General features: G+C 45.4%; 2 protein-coding genes across 3 annotated transcripts in view; both read left to right on the forward strand.

Annotated features, from left to right (window-relative positions):
* Positions 1–12,140, forward strand: part of LOC117893052 — a 90,260-nt gene extending 78,120 nt beyond the window's left edge. The window contains exons 5-17 of the mRNA XM_034799436.1: positions 10–196; positions 263–645; positions 1,302–1,541; positions 1,609–2,024; positions 2,089–2,604; positions 3,678–4,239; positions 4,304–4,840; positions 4,908–6,131; positions 7,575–7,705; positions 8,447–8,452; positions 8,826–9,593; positions 9,673–9,813; positions 9,884–12,140. Coding sequence (XP_034655327.1) covers positions 10–196; positions 263–645; positions 1,302–1,541; positions 1,609–2,024; positions 2,089–2,604; positions 3,678–4,239; positions 4,304–4,840; positions 4,908–6,131; positions 7,575–7,705; positions 8,447–8,452; positions 8,826–9,593; positions 9,673–9,813; positions 9,884–9,955 — 5,183 coding nt within the window. The 3' untranslated portion in view covers positions 9,956–12,140. The remainder of the gene's footprint in view (positions 1–9; positions 197–262; positions 646–1,301; positions 1,542–1,608; positions 2,025–2,088; positions 2,605–3,677; positions 4,240–4,303; positions 4,841–4,907; positions 6,132–7,574; positions 7,706–8,446; positions 8,453–8,825; positions 9,594–9,672; positions 9,814–9,883) is intronic.
* On the forward strand, positions 2,718–3,647 carry LOC117893060. 2 transcript variants are annotated; one of them, XM_034799475.1, is made up of 2 exons: positions 2,718–3,431; positions 3,529–3,571. In XM_034799475.1, exons 1-2 carry the CDS (start codon positions 2,763–2,765, stop codon positions 3,538–3,540), a joined length of 681 nt encoding a protein of 226 aa, XP_034655366.1. In that variant the 5' UTR covers positions 2,718–2,762; the 3' UTR covers positions 3,541–3,571. The 2 variants fall into 2 exon arrangements, with proteins under 2 accessions (XP_034655366.1, XP_034655357.1); XM_034799466.1 differs by having other exon boundaries at positions 2,718–3,647.
* Positions 12,141–21,858: the final 9,718 nt, after the last annotated feature.

The following is a 21,858-nucleotide window of genomic DNA, read 5'->3' on the forward strand; positions in this document are numbered from 1 at the left end:
AGCATCAACAGCAGCAACATCAACAGCAGCAGCATCTTCAAGCGTCCGCCCGGCGGGCATACCATCAACAGCGGGAGCAGATGGCCACACAGCTATATGGCTTGGCTCAGCGCCAGGCAACGCAGCAGCCGCCAGCGCACATCCTTCGGGTTGGACGGAGCCCCATCAACCGTAGTTACACGGTACCCCAACAGCAGCAGCAGCAACAGCAACAACAGCAGCAACAGCAACAGCAGCAGCAGCAGCAGCAACAGCAACAGCTGCAACAGGCACCTCATCAACAATCCGTGAATAATGCCTGTGCGGATGGACTGACTCCACTGGCCAGTCACTATCTGTACGGGAGTAAGTCCTCGTTGGATCAGCATGGAGCCGGCGACTGGGAGCCGCGGGAGCAGCGAAAATTGAGAATGCGCGAGGAGCGGGAACGGGAGAGGGATCACCTGTTGCTGGAGCAGGAGGTGCAGGCGGCAAGGGAAAACCATCTGACCCATCTGGCGGGGCAGCAACAGCAGCAGCGTGGGCGGCATGGACACGGCGAGGATAGGGAGCGCGAAAGGGAGCGCGATCGTCGTCTGGTCAATGGTAGCGTCACAGGCAATGAGGTTATCTACGGATCAGCAGATTCCGGCGAGGGTTGGCAGCGTAAGTATTACACCCCGAAATCAATGCAGGATATCCAGGATATGCTGGCTCTGGAGTATGTTTGAGATATAAAATCTTGTTTGAAATTTGCCACTGAAGGTGGAAAAGACCCTTTATGGGTCCTGCTCTGTTCTGTTCGGTTCTGTGGTTGCCGAACTCCTATGCTCACATTTGCCGCCTGAAGAGCTCTCAGCACAGAGAGCGGTTGAGTGGCTGAGTGGCTGAGTGGTTGCCCGATGCCCGATGCACGAGGCCATGCTCCGGACCATTTTAGGGGGCAGCATGTGAATCGCTTCCGACTGGACGACTGCCTGAATAGCCAGCCAGTGAGCATTGATTTCCGTTGTCCAGAGTCCGGGTAATTGAATTGCAAATCAAGCGTAATGAAGTGTACGGCAAACATGAACAAATGGAGCACGACAAAGGGGCGAGGGGGAAGATGGGGAACCGGTGGTGGAACAAAGCGTAGGAAATGCTCCAAAGTGGAATTTAATTGATTGCAATTAATTGGCATGCCAAGCAGTCAGACTGATGATATTTGTCCCAACAGCATTACTCCCCCGTTGCAGCATTACTCATCCATTAGCATTTAGAATTGTCCCTCCTCCTCAACCTCCTCCACCTCATCAGCCTCCGCATCCGCTTTGCCTTTGCAGATCTGCGCGTTACGACCGAAGAAAATGTGTCCGAGGAGAGCGGCAAGCATCCCAGCAAGCTGGTTGGAAAGACACTGTCGACGTTGTCACAGTCCCAGTCGAAGTCGCAGTTGCAGCTGCAATTACAATCCGGCCTGAGGAGCCTTGAGGAGGCAGCCACGTATCGGGAGCACAAGCTAGATGCCTGGCAGTTGGAGCGCAACTACACGCTGGCCGTGGAGTCGCGTCACGGCATTATAGGTTTGTACAGACAGACAGACAGCGAGATAAAATCACTTTCTAATCACTTGTCTCTCTCCCAACATAGAGTATGAAGGCTCTCCACGTCGCATTGGTGGCTGGGGTGCAGTGACTGCAGCAGCGGCAGCCTCGGCAGCGGACGAAAGTGAACAACCACCAACAGCAACTGCAGCCGCAACAGCAGCAGCAGCAACAGCAGCAGCAACAGCAGCAGCAACAGCAGCAGCAACAGCAGCAGCAACAGCAGCAGCAACAGCAGCAGCAACAGCAGCAGCACCGCAACAACAGCAGCAAGCTCACTCACAGCTTCCAATGGCCGCTGTGCCACCGTTGAGCTCAACAGCCACCACGCTGCAGAAGACGGCGGCACGAGCAGCTCTGGCCGCACTGGCCCAGACCCAGAATCACATTCAGAACCACACGCAGGCGCCACAACCACCGCAACAATTGCAGGCCTATCCTGTGCGTCCGGGCTTTCCACAGGTAAATGAACACAGATGGAAATTGATGTGGGATACATATCGCTCTAACTGTTGTCCTCTTGTAGCGTATACTTTCGCCACCGCATCGTGAGCCTCGCAGCTGCTCACCGCAGCCACCGCAGCATGTGGCACCACAGCACCACACGAGTATGATGAGCAACCACAGCAACAGCAAGTTGCAACAGCAGCCGGTGGGCAGCGACACCAATGCGGAGGATACCAGCAACGATGTATCCGAAATTGGCACCATATCCGATCTGACAACGCCGGAAGCGGCCATGGCCATGGCTAATGAGGTAGCCAGCAGATCGGCCACAGCCACGCCACCAATGCAAAAAGCAGCAGCACCACCACCACCACCACCACCACTGACAGCGTGCTGCTCAACAGTAGGAGCTGGAACTGGAGGGGGACTCGGAGTTGGAGTTGGAGTTGGACCACTGAGCATCCATACAAAATCATCGACCTTTGATTACCTCTATGAGTTCTCGGAGACGCGCAAGGTGCTGGAGGAGTTCTTCAAGTGCCCCTCAACCGAAGAGCAGGCCATCATGGAGAACGGCAGCGATGTGGACAGCATTGTAAGTAATCTTCTCGGGTTACCTGAACATATAGCAGCTCCCAGTGGTACTCCCGGCATCCAGCAAACATTGATCTCTACTTCAAACTGTCACTTACTCGTTACTCGTTGCTCGTTACTCATTCAAATCTAAAGTTTTAGGTTAAAATTCAATTGATAATGCCTCGTGTTCCCTACACCTGGCGCCAGCCAGATTTTCCTGGCGATGGCAGCGATCTAGCCTGGCTGCAGCCCACCATGCTGATCATTTGTCACAGGGGCAATCTGGACAAGTCCCTAGAGCCGCTGCTGCGAACGCTCAAGCAACCGTTCGCACCGCGCACAGTGGCTGCCGTCTGTGTGCACGAGACAATGCGCTTAGCATTCGAGGAGAAGGTGTGCCAGGAGATGGAGATGCTGCACTCCAAAGTGCAGGGCCATGAGTATTATGCGCAGGCACTGCGAATGATTGGTTGTCTGCGGGCCGAAACGTTGGGCCTGCAGCAGAGCGACAAAATCGGTTTCAGGAGCAAACTGGCCAACGGATCGCCGTTGCTCGTACGCGGCTTCGACCAGAGCTTCTTCAGCATGAGCCATCCCAGTACGGTGGTGACGCTGCACATCTTCCGGCACGCCTTCGAGCTGCCCAAAGTGGTGGCCCGAGAGCGGCTGAGATTCGCCAGCGTGGCCATTTGGGGTGCCAAAATGTGCGACACCTACGAGGTGGCGCTCCAGCTGCGGTTCTCTACGGTTTTCATCAACTGCCATGGCATTTCGATGGAGCCAATTGAGAAATATTTTGTGGCACGGCAGCCGCATGTCGTGATGGCGAATCATCATCATTTCGAGGTGCTCATATACAACAATCGTGCCCTGGTCATTGTCTATCCGGCCAAGGTTGAGTGGCACCCGTCCATAAAGCCTCGCACCACATTGTCATACAGAGAGCCACCGTTGATGTTGAAGGCGAAAAATGTCTTCCTGTTCGATAAATCCTAAATGCTAAATCCTTGATTATTTGTTTCGCTTAAAGGGGAAATAAATTCCATGTTTACTTATGTATCACGTTGACCGTGTGTTGCTCTCTTTTTGCAGGACATTCAGTACGAGTTCCACAGCAACTTTGAGCGCGACGAGGAGGAGCTCGCCGAGGAGGAGGATGAGGACGAGGACGTGGATGGTGACGATGAGGAGAATGATGAGGCAGAGGACGAGGACGAGCCCATTGCGGAGCAGGATCACGATCATGACGAGGAACAGGAAACCGACCAGGACAGGGAATATCACCAACAGCAAGCCCCTTCCTCAGACCTGTCTAGAGACGCCGAGCGTCAAGTCTATGGGGGATACTCCCAGCCGCATCAGATGCAGCAAAGTCAGCCAATGCCCGTGGGCGTTGGACGTAGGCCACACTACAGCAGCGGCAGTCCGCTGATGAGGGACTTTGACTTCTTTCTGGACTCGGCCAGCCGTAGCAGCGGCGAACGGGATGGCGAACAGGATGGCCTCAATCACAACCAACTGCTGAGCACCGGCAGCGGCAGCGGACTCGGCCAGAGCGTCGGCGTGGGCGTGGGCGTAGGCCCAGCAAGTGGCCACAACTATCGCTACTCGCCGGAGACCACCGACTATGACTCCAACTGCGGGGATCTGGACAGTAAGTAGAGACCATTCGAGTGGCCGCCAACCATCTTTCATCTTCCACCGTGTTCCTGTTGCAGGTCTTTCTGGCGAGATGAACGGTGGAGGCGTGTCGACCTCGTGCTCGAACTACGCCAAGTACTACGCCTCCGCCATGCCCGTGCTGGAGGATGGTCTCTCCTCGGGCCACACTAGCGACACCGAAAACAACAACAACAAGAATCTGCAGCAGGCCGGTGTCCAGGGAGGACCGCTGGGGGGTCAGAGTCAGTGCCCCAATAGCTTGAGTGCCAGCACCAGCATCGGTGGCGGCATCTCCATGCTGATGGACATGAAGCGGCTATCCACCAACAACAGCCTCAACAGCATGCACAACCTGACCAATGCCTTGGACAGCAATGGCGTTGGACAGGGTCAGGGTCAGGGCCATCTCGTCAACAGTCCCAGTCCCAGCAATGGACACGCCAAGCAGCCACCGTCCATGCCACATCCACGCGAGCTGCTCGGCCAGAGCCCCAGCCAGACGCAGAGCCTCAGTCAGAGTCTAGGCCAGAGCCACAGCCAGAACAAAGTGTTCAAGAACATCGATCCCGACCTGGACTCGCTCTATTCGATCAGTAAGTGGCATGACACATTCAATCCAGTTAGTTTCCCAATTTCCAACGTTTCTTTGTGGTTTTCCAGGTGTTTTCCATCGGCCGGATACGGTGCAAATGACGCCACCGCCGCCGGCACCAGCGCCGCATCGCAAACCTAATAGCAGCAGCGCCGCAGATGTTGATCTGCTGCAGCCGAGCAGCAAGCACACGCCCCTGGCGGCTGCCATTAGCTCGACGCTACAGCGCAGCTCACCCACCACAACGTCGGGCAGTGGTAACGGCACGATCATTGGGTCAGTGCCAGGCCCGACTAAGCCCAGAAGTGCGGGGAGCAATGGCAGCAGCAATGGCAATGGAAATGGCTCTAACAGTAACGGAGTGTTGGCTGGCGTACCGCCCCCAATCCCAGAAAGAAGCAGCCTCATGGCGGCACAGCAGCAGCAGCAGCGTTCACCGTCACCAGTGATAAGCTCGCCCGTGTGGCTGTCCCGGCATCTGGATGGTGGCGTGGGCAAGGGGCTGCTCGAGTCCGGGTCGGACAACCATTCGAAGAACCACAGTGCGGACGAGGACGATGTGGACACTGATTTGGAGACGGACCGTCTGCTGGGACACCAGCGGCTGGACGATCAGGGCTACTATGACGAGAACAAGAGCTGGGACCGCAAGCCGCGCTCCTCGCTGCTCTCCAAAATCTCACCCAATCAGCAGATGCCCAGCACAAAGACGAGGAATGGGTACAATGCTCTGCTCAGCTCCACGCCGGAGTTGCTGCCGCCACCGCCCATACCCCCAAAGAGTAACTCGGGCAGTGGTGGCAAGCTGCTCGACCTTGTCGGTGGCATGGTCCAGCGCAGCATATCGCGCAGCTCGTCGGAGCATAGCGAGAAGTCGCCCAGCAAGTTGCAGCCGCAACAGCTGTCCGGTCAGTCAACCTGTGGCGACCCTGTGGATGTAGTGGCCTCAGCCGTGGTGGCTGCCACTTTGGGAGCAGCTGTGGCGACGGCACCCCCCATGGAGAGTCCTGGAAATGGCGGTGGCTCTGAGCATTCCATCAACGGTGGAGGCGGAGGCATCATCAAGCTGGAGGCAGAGAACTGCAGCCTCAACGGCGGCATCACCATTAGCGGCGCAGCAGTGACCGGAGTTGCAGGCGGCGGCAGTGTCGGCAGCGTGAATCCGGGAGCAGTCGTCAGCACGGCAGTCAATGCTGGCAGCAACAACAGCAGCGGCGCCGGCAGCAACAGCAACAGCGGCTGCGGCAGCGGCAGTGGCGAAAAAAAAGTGAAAAAGAGTAAGAGCAAAGAAGGTAAATGCGTTGGGTTGGACTACCCTTCGTTCCATCGTTTGAACTGTTACGCATTTCACGTACTATAACCACGTACTACAATATATATCTGTTATATATATTTAATCGTATATCCATTATGTATGCGCACTGCCATTGTGTAATCTGAGATGTGGTTCGTTGATGTTGTCATATGCTGAGCAAATTCAAGAAAGTAAGCGAGCATCGGCAGCATGCCGTTGATTTACATACCCATGCAGATGCCAATCCAAGCCAAAATCTATGAGGGGAAACAACAGTTACTGGTCAACAGTCTTCTCTCTTTCTTTGACGGCCGCTGCCAGTCACTCTCTCTATCTCTCTCTGTTCTGTACCGCTCGTTTATTGACTCTATTAACTCTACAGACCATTTTAATGTTTATGTCACAGTTGCTGTTATCCGTTCGTTGAGGCAATGTTCGCCAGCCACTGTTATTTGTTCTGTTCTGTTATTGACTCTGTTAACTCTACAGACCATATTGCTGTTAAGTGCACAATTGCTGTTATGCCTTCGTTAAGACTTGCACCTATCTCTCTGTTCTTCCTCTGTCCGGTTGCTGACTCTGTTAACTCTACAGAGCCTGTTGCTCTGTTGATGGAGCAACATGAATTTTTTCTGCTAAAACGAATGCAGATCGTAACTCGTGGCACCAGTAATTGTGTCTAATTTTAATAAATATATTATTTAATAGCCATTGGGATATTTAATCTGCAGGGGTATATTCCAACGAATTAAAGAATATAATTCGAAATTCGCAGCCCAACGTTCAGCATTGTAAATCGTGATGTTAAATTGATCAACTATAAATTTATTAATCCATACAATATGTATACAGATCTATATACCTATATTTATATATAATTTCTCTATATTTTTTCGCATATTTATTTGCGTACTTTTTGCATGCGTCGTTCGTTCTACCAAAAAACTAAAACCAAACTCAACTCTTCATTTTACTGTGTCTGTGTGTGTGTACAAAATACTTTGTAAGATACAATTTCATTATGTAATAGTAACTAAGTTCCAACACTAACAAGAAAACACGAAACAAAACCAAATTGCAAAGGGGTCACTCAAGAGGGGACAATCTGATTTGATTCGCTTACAGACTTATAGACGTATACGATTGAAATGAACACTGACAGCTCCTTGGACTATGGCTAAAAGATGACTTTGACAAGATATCTGACAAAATGTTTAAATAAATTAGCTTCTTAGAGTAGTCTTAATGTAAAATTTTGACACTACTTGCTAGTGATATTAAAAACATAAGGGAGCAGTAAGGATCAACTCACATCACACACGCACACAAACACACATACACTCAAGCACATACACCAACCAACGTATACTCAACATACTCTGATAATGCCCTGATGTTCATTCGACCCAAATCGGCTAAACGATTTTTCTACGTCTTGTAGGCGGCGCAGTGCTTATCGAGGGTGTCCTCTTCAGGGCCAAGTACTTAGGCTCCACGCAGCTGGTCTGCGAGGGTCAGCCCACAAAGTCGACGCGCATGATGCAGGCCGAGGAGGCCGTTTCCCGTATCAAGGTAAGTTTCCAAACAACCATCCACCCCATCCACCTCCAAATCTATTGTGATTGCTCTTCTCCATTTGGTGTTTCATTTTTTTTAATTTTTTGTTTAATACATTTAACGACATGTGAGGCGCCACAGAGCAGTGCCAGAAAGTGGCCAAAGTGGGTTTAAGACTCATTATCAGGACTTTTATTTGAATCGTATCTATGTCAATAATTTTCCCAAATTTCAGTCTATTATCGAATTATTCTTTCCATTTTTATTGCCAAATATTCAGAAATATCAATCGATAAAATGTTGTATTAGTTATCGTTCATTCATGCCCAGCGACTGGATAGACTCTCTGGCCCGATGCTCTCCACCCCCACCCCATGGCCTACCGCATTTTGTGCTAAATTTTTTCAGCTACTTTTGATATCCAAATGATTCTGTTTTTTTTGTTTGACACCAACCTCCACCGCACCTCCCACCATAACCAATGCTCCTTGCCCCAAAAACCATTTCCTAGAAAAGAAATATTCAGAGAGGGAAAAAGAAGCGCATTAACTCTTTACTATCTATAAATATATATTTTCATGCATAACCACCTCCTCCACATCAACTGCTCCGCATCCGCGACGATCAACCACCACGCTAAACCAATCCACGTATCGCCATGCAAACCAATAAAAACAAAATGATAAAAAAAAACACAACAAAATGTAAATTAAAAAAAAAATTAAAATAAAACCAATTCGCATAATCCACCAATAGGCGCTGGTAAGTACCTGAAAACACTAGAAGACAAACACAAACAGCTGTACGTCTCTGCAGTGTGACCGAATACTATTTAATACTCGGTCACACTGTCGTCACACCTATTCCCACAGCCTGACCAACCCCCTTTCAACCAAGTTCTTTGATTTGCCTGATTTGCCTTTAATTTAATTGAAGAAATTTTCCCCACACCAACCAGCTGTACAATTTTTCGTTTCCCGAAAGCGAAGCTTGCCCACCACGAGCCACCAACCAACCACCAGCTAACAGCCCTGCAAACAAACCCACACACGAATCCCGTCCCTCCTTTATCCCCATTTAAGAGTTGCACTCAAAAAAAAATGATAAACTAATTCGAACGATAAACCACTTTTAGGCACCCGATGGCGATGTTCAGCCCAGCACCGAAGTGGATCTATTTATATCAACGGAAAAGATAATGGTGCTGAACACCGACTTGAAGGAGATCATGATGGATCATGCTCTGCGCACAATCTCCTATATAGCGGACATTGGGGATCTGGTGGTTCTTATGGCTCGACGGCGCTTTGTACCGCAGGACATCGACGATGCACCCAAGCCGAATCGTACGCCCAAGATGATTTGTCATGTGTTTGAGAGCGACGAGGCGCAGTTCATTGCCCAGTCCATTGGGCAGGCCTTCCAGGTGGCCTACATGGAGTTCCTCAAGGCCAACGGCATCGAAGACCATCGATTCGTCAAGGAGATGGACTATCAGGAGGTGCTCAATAGCCAGGAGATCTTTGGCGACGAACTCGAGATCTTTGCCAAAAAGGAGCTGCAAAAGGAGGTCGTTGTACCCAAGGCCAAAGGCGAAATACTCGGTGTGGTCATTGTCGAGAGCGGTTGGGGCTCCATGCTGCCCACCGTCGTCATTGCCAATCTGATGAGCTCCGGTGCGGCTGCCCGCTGTGGCCAATTGAATATCGGTGATCAGCTGATCGCCATCAACGGACTGAGCCTTGTCGGTCTGCCACTCTCCACCTGCCAGACGTACATCAAGAACACCAAAAACCAGACCGTAGTCAAGTTCACAGTGGTGCCCTGCGCCCCCGTTGTTGAAGTGAAGATCAAGCGGCCAGAGACCAAATATCAGCTGGGTTTCAGTGTTCAGAATGGTGTGGTAAGTATACGATCAGAATTCATCTCTCAAAGAAATGCCAGCACATCCAGTATCTATATTTGTTTTATGCTCTTAATAGATCTGCAGTCTCCTGAGGGGCGGCATAGCCGAGCGAGGCGGCGTTCGTGTTGGCCATCGCATAATTGAGATTAACAACCAGAGCGTGGTGGCAGTGCCCCACGAGAAGATCGTTAACTTGCTCGCCACTTCAGTGGGGGAGGTGAGTTTGAACTTATTATTTAAAACTCTTGAAATACTGATTCAAATTCGACTTCGATTCCCATTTGCAGATACTCATGAAGACGATGCCCACATCCATGTTCCGCCTGCTCACTGGCCAGGAGAACCCCATATATATTTAAGTTCTGGGAAATAGGTAAACTGGATGGTGGATGATATTGTTAACTATAAACCATATGAAAGATATTATATGAGTGTACATACATTAATGTGTATGTATGTACATATATGCGTGTATAGGCTTAGGAAGATTTGATATAGCTTACCTACATATATCTACATCTACACATATACATACATACAAAATATATTGGTATTTTTTTTTTGGTTAGTAAACTAAAATAAATGTCGATCGGGGGTGGGGAGCAGCAGCTACTACACACAAATTGGAAAGGGGAAGAGCGACAAACATTTTGTTCCAATGCAAAGACGGCAACACACATGGCACGCCTTTTTGCAAAGCTTAGTAATAATAATAAAAACACAAAACGAAAAAGAATAGGCAACAATAAAATGTGGCCCCGATCGATGGTGTGGATAAACGTACATACATATATTCACGGTGCAGTGTAAAACTACATTATAAATACAATACCAGCTCGTACATACATTCATACAAACATATATGAACACGATGACCTTTTTGCGAAAACGTCCTTAGCTTAGTTGAATAGCGCTGCTGGCGAGAAAATAAGAGACAAGATTCGAGCAGATCCAAATAGATTTGAATGGATTCGAACGGATTAGATCAGATTGGAATGTATCGAATGGAATAGATTCAACCAGAACAGAAGAGAAGAGATCCATTATGATCAGAACAGCGATTACTGCAGTTAGCCACCGTTATAGCCCAATCCCAATCCCCATTAATGGAGAGCCTACCCATATATGTATACCGATTTCTAATTACAAACAGATTATATAAAGAACCACACTGAAAAGCACAAGGCAACAAGAAAAAAAAAGCGAAAACCTTCAAGCTAGTTAGTCAGGACAGCAATGCAGCCCACGGCTGCTCTTCTGATATATACATACATATTTATATATTATCGAATAAAATGCGTATAATCCGCACACTATATAGCATCCTCATATGTATACAGAAAAATATTAGTAAACTGAAAGAGAAAGAGAGAGAGAGAGAGAGAGAGGTATGAGAGATAGTCGTGGATGGGAAATGGAGATTGTAACTAATGCGTTTCCTTTTCTACTCAAAACATATAGCGGAGAATTTTGATAGTTATAGAATGCATATACCTATAGCCAGATCATAATGTATGTAACATATAAACCGAAGAGCGCTTCAACCACATTCGAACACCTAAAGCAAATCACACACTCCACCACCTAAAAATAAACTACATTTAAACGATTTAGTTAGCTGGATAGTCTCCTTCACACACAATCACATACAGACACTTACTCACTCACTTAGACGCTTCGATTTCAACCATTTTCGTCCAAAAATTGTGCTACTACTAGTTAAACAAGTTGATATATAAGTGGGAAACAGACAGAGAGTTAGAGAAAGAGAGAGGGACATAAGTATGTAGATCCGAGGAAAGTTAGAGCTGGAAAGACAAAGGGAGAGTTAACTCAAAGCAAAAGACATAGCAGACATATATGGCAGAAAGATAGAGAGAGATAATAGAGACGGCGAGAGGAAAATAGAAGGAATAGAATAGAATAGAATAGAAGAGCAGGAGATTGATTCAAGGATTCAAGAAGCCCAGGCATGAATACAGCGTACATCTAGAATCTCGCATTATAACCATAAACCCATTAGAAGACACGACTCGAAACAGACAGATACGAAAAACAAATTGCATTTCTGAATGAATGAATGTGTAAAATACTCGGAACAGCTGTCACCACGAGTACTATTATTAATTATAAATTATAAATTATTAGATGTAATGGGACACTTGCTTGATGTTTGTGAATTGAACGGATAGAATTGTTTAAAAAATTGTTCGGCCGCATTACCGCCTGCTTGGCACGGGCCACGCCCAAGCCCACCAACAAAAACAAAAGAAAACAACATCCAAACACAAAAAAACATAAAAAAAACCCATACATACATATATCCCCTAATTCAGCTTCAGCAAAACAAAAAAGTGAAAACAAAGAAATGGAAAATTTAAAGCAAATAAGTACTAAATTTTTTTTTTTTATGGGTGGTGTACATTATTTATAAACCAAAGAAATGGCATAACAATTTAATGCATATATGAAATATAAATTATATAAGAACTATCATAGCGATGATTATTTGTAAAGGCAAAACGAAACCAAAGCAACAACAAATAAAATTAAAAATAAACAAAAAAACAACCGAAACCAAAAACCAACAGTAAATAAATGAAAGAATATATAATCAATATGCGTAACAAAAATATAAAACCAAAAAATGAGCATAATAAAGAGGAAATGGAAAAGCAAAAGCAAAAAAGGAAGATGAATCAATTGTGTTTTTTTTTCTGATTTTGATGCTGGTAGTTAAATATTATTTATTTTATCATTATACCCGGTACTCGAAGAGTAAATAGGGTATATTGTATTTTTGCGGATAACGGTTGTATGTAACGCACAGAAGGAAACGTTTCCGACCCCATAAAGTATATATATTCTTGATCAGCATCAATAGCCAAGTCGATTGAGCCATGTCTGTCTGTCCGTCCGTCCGTCTGTCCGTCTTGTTTGTCGGCTAGTTCTCAGAGACTATAAGAGCTAGAGCCACCAAATTTTGGCACCAGACTGCTGTATGCTCACACTGAAACCAGTGTATTTCAAAAATGAGCCCCGCCCCTTCCGACCCCGCAAAAGGGCGAAAACCTCCCAAATCTACAAATCATTCTCCCAAAACTAAAAACGCCATTCCGTAGGGAATGACCATATCTGACAGATCACCAAATTGGGATCCGATTGGATCATTATTATAGCCACAATGGAGAAATTAATTTTCAGTGGCCAAACCCACCCCGTCCCGCAGCATTCACACTCTGCTTCGCGCTGTTTATGGCCTGGCCACTGACACGTCACTGCCTCTGCCTCTGCCGCTGCCTCTGCCGCTGCCTCTGCCCTGACTCTGCAGTGTGTGTTTCTAGGGGAGGGTGACGAGCTAAAGGAGCGTGTTGGCGTGAGTAGTGTTGTTGATGTAGATGACAGATGAAGAAAAAATGTAAAATTTGACAAATAACCGCTAAAGTGCAGATGTAGTACTGAGTGCCGGGTATAAAAGTTGTGACGCGTAAGAAGCGTCTCACACGTCCCTTCTCGTTTTTCCTTACCATTTCGCACTTCCTTGGGACAGAATGTGGATATCCATCCTCTCTGCGCCTCTCCTCTCTGCGCCTCTTCCACTTGCCTCCAAGCAATTTATTCTAATCTAATCTAAATGTGTGCGCGAGTGTGCGAGAACACAGAAATAGTTCAAGTGCCTACTTTTGGCATACCAAAGCACTCAACAGTGTGGCAGCTAACCCTTGAACCCGCTTCACCATCCCGTACCCTCCCATCCTTCCTATCGCTGCTCTCAATCCGCATCTAGCCGCGATTTTCGCAATGAGTTTCACTTAACTCTTGCGTCACTTAAATGTAATCTGTGGAACTCACCAGAGACTCACCAGACTGACTGACTTATCTTTCTCTAACTCCACAAACTTCACAGTTCAAAAAAAGCAAAAACTCCGAAAATGGAACGAGAGCCACTGAAAGACATCACCAACGTTCAGACGGAATGGGCAACCAGCCCGCAGATGCTTCGAAATCTTTAGAGGATCTAACTAATGGGCGGACAAGAGAGTGAGTGTCAGAGATTAGCCAGAGCAGTGTCTGAATTATAATTACTCAAAGTGTTCTAGTTTCTTTAACAGTTTGGCCGAGTCCAGGAGTCCGAAAAGTATTATCGATCGCTCTCTCTTTGGATTTTCAAGGTTATTTTGGAAATCTGCAGGATTCACACAGAATACAGAAACACACAAAAGACACAATCGCAAACCGCAAACCGCAAGAAATAAACGACGTATTTACTTTTTATTGGGGTGGGTTGCGTACGTGTGGATCGGATATTGCCATTATTTGTGAATATTTAATATGCATACATATGTAAATATGTATATATGTTAGTAATTTTTCCATTTGTTAATGCTTGTTCTTCCATCCATGGGATTTTTAGGTCTCCCTTTTTATATCCCGGTACTCGAAGAGTAAATGGGTATATTGTATTTTGCGAATAACGGTTGTTTGTAACGCACAGAAGGAAACGTCTCCGACCCCATAAAGTATATATATTCTTGATCAGCATCAATAGTCGTCTGTCCGTCTGTCCGTCCTGATGAGCGCATAGTACTCAGAGACTATAAGAGCTAGAGCAACCAAATTTTGCATCCATACTTCTGTATGCTCACACTGTTAAGATGTATTTCAAAAATGATTGCCCCTTCCGCCTCCGCAAAAGGGCGAAAACCTCCCAAATCTACAATTTTGAAGATACCAAAAAATGCCTTTCCGTAGGGAATGACTATATCTATTTTCACCAAATTGGGATCCGATTGGATCATTATTATAGCCACAATGAAAAATTAATTTTCAGTGGCCAAACCTTCCATGTCCCGCAGCATTCACACTCTGTTACTGCTGTTTATCCCCTCTCCCCGGGACACGTTCTGCCTCTACCTCTGCCTCTGCCACGACTCTGTAGTGTTGTCTATAGGGATATTGGCGAAAAAAGCGTGTTGGCTGAGAAGTGTTTTTGATAAAGATGACAGATGATAAAAAATGTAAAATTTGACAAATAACCGATAAATGCAGATAGTTTTGAGTATTTTTATAAAAGTTGTGACGCGTAAGAAGCGTCTCACACGTCCCTTCTCGTTTTTCCTTACCATTTCGCACTTCCTTGGGACAGAATGTGGATATCCATCCTCTCAGAAGGAAACGTCTGCGCCTCTTCCATTGCCTCCAAGCAATTTATTCTAATCTAATCTAAATGTGTGCGCGAGTGTGCGAGAACACAGAAATAGTTCAAGTGCCTACTTTTGGCATACCAAAGCACTCAACAGTGTGTCCGTAACCCTTGAACCCGTCCGTCCATCCTGTCCCTCCCATCCTTCCTATCGCTGCCTCAATCCGCATCAGAGACCATAAAAGCTAGCGATTTTCGCAAACTTTTTGCGTCCTTAAATGTAATCTGTGGAACTCACCAGAGACTCACCAGACTGATTTCAAACTTATCCTCTAACTCCTTCAAACTTCACAGTTCAAAAAGCGAAAACCTCCGAAAATGGAACGAGATTTTGAAAGACATCACCAACGTTCAGACGGAATGGGCAACCAGCCCGCAGATGCTTCGAAATCTTTAGAGGATCTAACTAATGGGCGGACAAGAGAGTGAGTGTCACCGGATTAGCCAGAGATCCGTCTGAATTATAATTAGCCAAAGTGTAAAAAAGTTTCTTTAACAGTTTGGCCGAGTCCAGGAGTCCGAAAAGTATTATCGATCGCTCTCGTTTGCCGCTGATTTTCAAGGTTATTTTGAAATCTGCAGGATTCTAGGGAATACAGAAAACACAAAAAAGACACAATCGCAAACCGCAAACCGCAAGAAATAAACGACGTATTTACTTTTTATTGGGGTGGGTTGCGTACGTGTGGATCGGATATTGCCATTATTTGTGAATATTTAATATGCATACATATGTAAATATGTATATATGTTAGTAATTTTCCATTTGTTTCGCTTGTTCTTCCATCCTTTCGGATTTCTTTTAGGTCTCTCCTTTTTATACCCGGTACTCGAAGAGTAAATAGGGTATATTGTATTTGTGCGAATAACGGTTGTATGTAACGCACAGAAGGAAACGTCTCCGACCCCATAAAGTATATATATTCTTGATCAGCATCAATAGTCGATTGGGCCATGTCTGTCCGTCTGTCCGTCCTGATGAGCGCATAGCCTGGATCTCAGAGACTATAAGAGCTAGAGCAACCAAATTTTGCATCCAGAATGCTGTATGCTCACACTGTTACAAGGTGTATTTCAAAAATGAGCCCGCCCCTTCCGCCTCCGCAAAGGGCGAAAACCTCCCAAATCTACAATTTTGAAGATAACAGAAAACTAAAAACGCCATTCCGTAGGGAATGACAATATCTATCAGATCACCAAATTGGGATACGATTGGATCATTATTATAACCACAATGAAAAATTAATTTGCAGTGGCCAAACCCACCCCGTTCCGCAGCATTTGTTTTTCACATTCTGCATTCACGCTGTTTATGGCCTCTGCCCCTGACACTGGCCTCTGCCGCTGCCTATGCCTCTGCCGCGACTCTGCAGTGTGTGTGTGTATAGGGAGGGGGGCGAGCTAAAGGAGCGTGTTGGCTTGAGCAGTGTTGTTGATGTAGATGACAGATGAAGAAAAAATGTAAAATTTGACAAATAACCGCGAATGAACAGATTTAGTACTGAGTGCCGGGTATAAAAGTTGAGACGCGTAAGAAGCGTCTCACACGTCCCTTTTCGTTTTTATATTTTTCAAAGATTTCATTCGACACTCTGCTTCGTGCTTATCAGTCTAGGACTGCGGCCGGCTACCACAAAAGATCGCTGAGGTTGGCGTGAGATGGCTTCCAGATGTAGATGTAGATGACATACATAGGTTCGGTAGAAATTATTTAAAAACCAAAAAATTAAGGGAGACTAATTGACTAACGGGCTTATAAAAGTTGTGTTCTTTCGGTTTTCTGGAATGCAGGTTTGGGTCCAGGTCGATGAGGAGAAGTCGCGGCCGGATTAGGGCGGACGTCATGTGAACCATCTCAAACTTTGGTGGTTTCGACACCTTTTTCTAGTGGTCGGCGTTTGATTGCCGCCAGCACCTTGGAATTTCCCTCTTCGGCCACCGTCAGCCGTTTTTAGTTGAACGACGTCATATGAAGAATAGATTGCCGCTTTCTGTTGCCCTTGTGAATAGCTTCTTTGTCTGATACTCGCGCATCGAAAATTCTTAAGGTGGCAGCCAATGGCTCCGGGTATCGTGGGGACGTATTAAAGTTGAAACCCGTGGAATTGAATCTCCGATTGACAGGATTGCAGCCAGTCTTTTCAGAAATCTATTTTTTTGGCACTCAAAAAAATGTCCCCATGGAGGCATTTCCTTATTTTGGATGCCATGACATGGGACGTTTTGGCAAGGACAAGGGTTTCAAATTTATTCAAAAATTTATTATTTTAGTTTTATACCCGGTACTCGAAGAGTAAATATGGTATATTTTATTTGTGCACAAAGTGAATGTATGTATGTAACGCACAGAAGGAAACGTCGCCGACCCCATAAAGTATACATATATATTCTTGATCAGCATCAATAGCCGAGTCGATTGAGCCATGTCTGTCTGTCCGTCCGTCCGTCTGTCCGTCTTGATTGTCGGCTAGTTCTCAGAGACTATAAGAGCTAGAGCCACCAAATTTTGGCACTAGAATGCTGTATCCTCGCACTGTTACAGGTGTATTTCAAAAATGAGCCACGCCCCCTTCCGCCTTCGCAAAAAGGCGAAAACCTCCCAAATCTACAATTTTGAAGATAGCAGAAAACTAACGAGAAGGGACGTGTGAGACGCTTCTTACGCGTCTCAGCTTTTATACCCGGCACTCAGTACTACATCTGCAACTTAGCGGTTATTTGTCAAATTTTAAATTTTTTCTTCATCTGTCATCTACATCAACAACACTGCTCACGCCAACACGCTCCTTTAGCTCGCCACCCTCCCCTATAGACACACACTACAGAGTCGTGGCAGAGGCAGAGGTAGAGGCAGAGACGTGTCAGGGGGAGAGGCCATAAACAGCGCTTAAGCAGAGTGTGAATGCTGCGGGACGGGGTGGGTTTGGCCACTGAAAATTAATTTCTTCATTGTGGCTATAATAATGATCCAATCGGATCCCAATTTGGTGATCTGATAGATATGGTGATTCCCTAAGGAATGGTTTTTAGTTTTCTGCTATCTTCAAAATTGTAGATTTGGGAGGTTTTCGCCTCTTGCGGGGGCGGAAGGGGGCGGGGCTCATTTTTGAAATACACCTGTAACAGTGTGAGCATACAGCATTCTGGTGCCAAAATTTGGTGACGGACGGCGGACAGACAGACATGGCTCAATCGACTCGGCTATTGATGCTGATCAAGAATATATATGTATACTTTATGGGGTCGGCGACGTTTCCTTCTGTACGTTACATAAATTCACTTTGTGCACAAATACAATATACCCTATTTACTCTTCGAGTACCGGGTATAAAAACGTCATTCCGTAGGGAATGACCATATCTATCAGTTCACCAAATTGGGGCAGTAGTGGAGCATTATTATAGTCACAATGAAGAAATTAATTAGCAGTGGCCAAACCCACCCTGTTCCGCAGCTTATATTTGTTTTTTGCACATTCTCTCATTCACACTCTGCTTCGCGCAGTGGCCGCACACTGGCCGCCGGCCGCTGGCTCTGCCTCTGCCGTGAGTCTGCAGTGTGTGTGTCTTGGGAAGGGGGGCGAGCTAAAGGAGCGTGTTGGTGTGAGAAGTGTTGTTGATGTAGATGACAGATGAAGAAAAAATGTAAAATTTGACAAATAACCGCTAAGTTGCAGATGTAGTACTGAGTGCCGGGTATAAAAGTTGAGACGCGTAAGAAGCGTACCACACGCCCCTTCTCGTTCTTACTATTTTTCAAAGATTTCAAGAACACCCTTTCTTTGATGTTCTTATCAGTCATGCGACTGTGCTTGTCACATACCACACATTTAATAGCTGAGGCCAGCCTCTCTGATGGCTACCAGGTGTAATTAGGTAACTTAGTGCCAACCTACTTATATAGGTTCGGCAGTGATTCTTTTTGGGAAAACCAAAACGTTAGGGGTCCCTCTCCCAATTGGTAAGCGGCAAGCTTAGGTATAGAGTCAGTTCCTTTTGAGCCGGATTTTCTGGAATCTTTTGGGTCGAAACTGATCGGTTATGTAGCTCCACAAAACTTTAGTTGACATCCGGTTTTTCTGTTGCAATGCCGCTGTCCCAATGTGGGGTTAACGATTGCTGAAAGAATCTATGCAAATTTGTATTAGTACACAATACATATGTACATTCATATACAGTGGGGAGCAATGATGAGTACATGTACATATACTGTTTACACTGTATACGCTTTTATACTCGCTAATCAATTTTAAAAGAAAATGTAAATGTGTTTTAAATGTAATATTTATCATGATAAAAGAACTTTTAGCATTTTTAAAAATTAAACTTAGCTTCAAATTTTATTGAATTGTATCGCTACATAAAAACTCGAATATATAAAAAGTATGGAAAAGCTGAGGGTTTTTCCTATTTAAAGGTCGATGTTAATATATGTTCATATAAAGATGTATATATATGCACATATGTTCTTTTGTTATTATTACTGAAAACTTTCAGCCTTTTTTCATCAAGCTAGTGTTAGATTTATTTCTGCTGAAAGTTGGCATCACTGCGCGGCAAAACCAGAGGGCGTCAACTGCCGAGCATATAAAATGGTCGACGGCAACGGCTTCCCGCATTTACTGGCAACATTTTTTGGCGTTCACTTCTTCTCAAAGCGTATTGCAGGCAATTCTCGCAGTATTGGAGCATTATTATGGCCACAATGAAGAAATTAATTAGCAGTGGCCAAACCCTCCCCGTCCCGCAGCTTATATTTGCTTTTTGCATATTCTCCCATTCACACTCTGATTCGCGCAGTGTGTGGCGTCTGCCCCTGCCGTTCCTCCGCCTCTGCTTTAGCCAAATAACCGCTAATGTACAGATGTAGTACTGAGTGCCGGGTATAAAAGTTGTGACGCGTAAGAAGCGTCTCACACGTCCCTTCTCGTTCTTACTTGCTTTTACCAATCAAGGAAGCATCCAAAGCTATTTTTCAAAGATTTCAAGAACACCCTTTCTTTGATGTTCTTATCAGTCATGCGACTGCGCGTGTCACATAACACACATTTAAAAGCTGAGGCCAGCCTCTCTGATGGCACTCAGCTACCAGGTGTAATTAGGTAACTTAGTGCCAACCTACTTATATAGGTTCGGCAGTGATTCTTTTTGGGAAAACCAAAACGTTAAGGGATCGCTCTCCCAATTGGTAAGCGGCAAGCTTAGGTATAGAGTCAGTACGTTTTGGGCCGGGTTTTCTGGAAGCTTTTGGGTCGAAACTGATCGGTTATGTAGCTCCACAAAACTTTAGTCTGACATCCGGATTTTCTGTTGCAATGCCGCTGTCCCAATGTGGGGTTAACGATTGCTGAAAGAATCTATGCAAATTTGTATTAGTACACAATACATACATTCATATACAGTGGGGAGCAATGATGAGTACATGTACATATACTGTTTACACTGTATACGCTTTTATACTCGCTAATCAATTTTAAAAGAAAATGTAAATGTGTTTTAAATGTAATATTTATCATGATAAAAGAACTTTTAGCATTTTTAAAAATTAAACTTAGCTTCAAATTTTATTGAATTGTACCGCTACATCAAAACTCGAATATATAAAAAGTATGGAAAAGCTGAGGGTTTTTCCTCTTTAAAGGTCGATGTTAATATATGTACATATATGTAAATATGTATATACATACATACATATATGCTCATATGTTCTTTTGTTTTTATTTCTGAACATTTTCAGCCTTTTTTCATCAAGCTAGTGTTAGCTTTATTTCTGCTGAAAGTTGGCATCACTGCGCTGCAGAACCAGAGGGCGTCAACTGCCGAGCATATAAAATGGTCGACGGCAACGGCTTCCCGCATTTGCTGGCAACATTTTTTGGCGTTCACTTCTCAAAGCGTATTGCACACAATTCTCGCTCAACCACTCTGCCTCGTGAAGTGCGACTCTGAGGAATGTGGCTGCTAAAAGGGCGTGTTGGCTGGAGAAGTGAAAAAAGAGTAACAATTTAACATTCCTTGCAAACGATTTTCGTTAATTCCTCAGGTCGCGCATACTTTGTGTTCCGCCCTTTATACGCCCTTTTTGATGTTTCGACTGTGGGCGATTCATGTATCGCGGATCGATCGACGTTTGTTTTGTTTTTTTCCGAAACTACGCAACCAAACAGTTTGAGTGTCCTACAATCCTCGCTGTTCACCTTTGCATTACTATTACAAGTATCCGTTATTTTGATTTGAGTCTGCCTCTTTTTAAAGAGATCGGTATCCTTCCATTATTTATCTCTATGTACTGAAGACGCAGCAGAAAGCTGAGCGTATTGTCTTTGGAAATATTTTCAAATATCTCCTTTTCTGGATGCTAAATCACTTCTGGGTTTTGGTCATCGCCCAGCATTGTATATGTTTTGACTAAGTGAAGTTCCGAAACTTTAATTCCTGCAAGGCTACAGATTAATGGGCATTTTGCATGCCTGATTGTTCCGTTTATTCCAGCTATAAATTCATTTACAATGGGCTTGGCCATGCAATCAATTTATTTAAAATACTGGAGTTATGAAACTCCACTCACTTTACAACCCAAAAACCCAATCAAGATTGCTCCCGGCTATAAGCCCTTTGCGCTAATTGGCGTAAACACATACATGGGCTCTGTCGGAATCGGCTCTGTGCTATTTAACTGCGGCCATGGAAAATGTTGGAGGGACTTGACCGTCATCTTGGAATCCTTATTGATCTCAAACTTCTGGCCCCCTAGCATTTTCGACACCTTTTTCTCCACGAATTTTTTCAATTGATTGCCAGGCCGGCACAGGATTGGACTTTCCCTCTTCAACGAAAGCCAATTGTGATAGACAAGTTTGAGATCGGAAATCAGTTCATCTACATTTCGATAGCGTCGATTCTGCACACGAATAATGATTGTGCCCAGGTCCATGGGATTTTCGAGTCCCGCAATATCTCGATTTCTTCTGTCCATGGGCCGCATAAAAACTTGTGAATATTGCTTCTTTGTTACCTTTTCGAGGATCTTCTTTTTTGACATAGTGAATTTTATTGGTGT

The sequence above is a fragment of the Drosophila subobscura genome, chromosome A, assembly GCF_008121235.1.
Source record: "Drosophila subobscura isolate 14011-0131.10 chromosome A, UCBerk_Dsub_1.0, whole genome shotgun sequence".
NCBI lineage: Eukaryota > Metazoa > Arthropoda > Insecta > Diptera > Drosophilidae > Drosophila > Drosophila subobscura.

What these genes read in the sequence shown, in the direction of transcription:
- LOC117893060 (XM_034799466.1), top strand. Translation starts at nt 2,763, where the DNA reads ATGCCTCGTGTTCCCTACACCTGGCGCCAGCCAGATTTTCCTGGCGAT.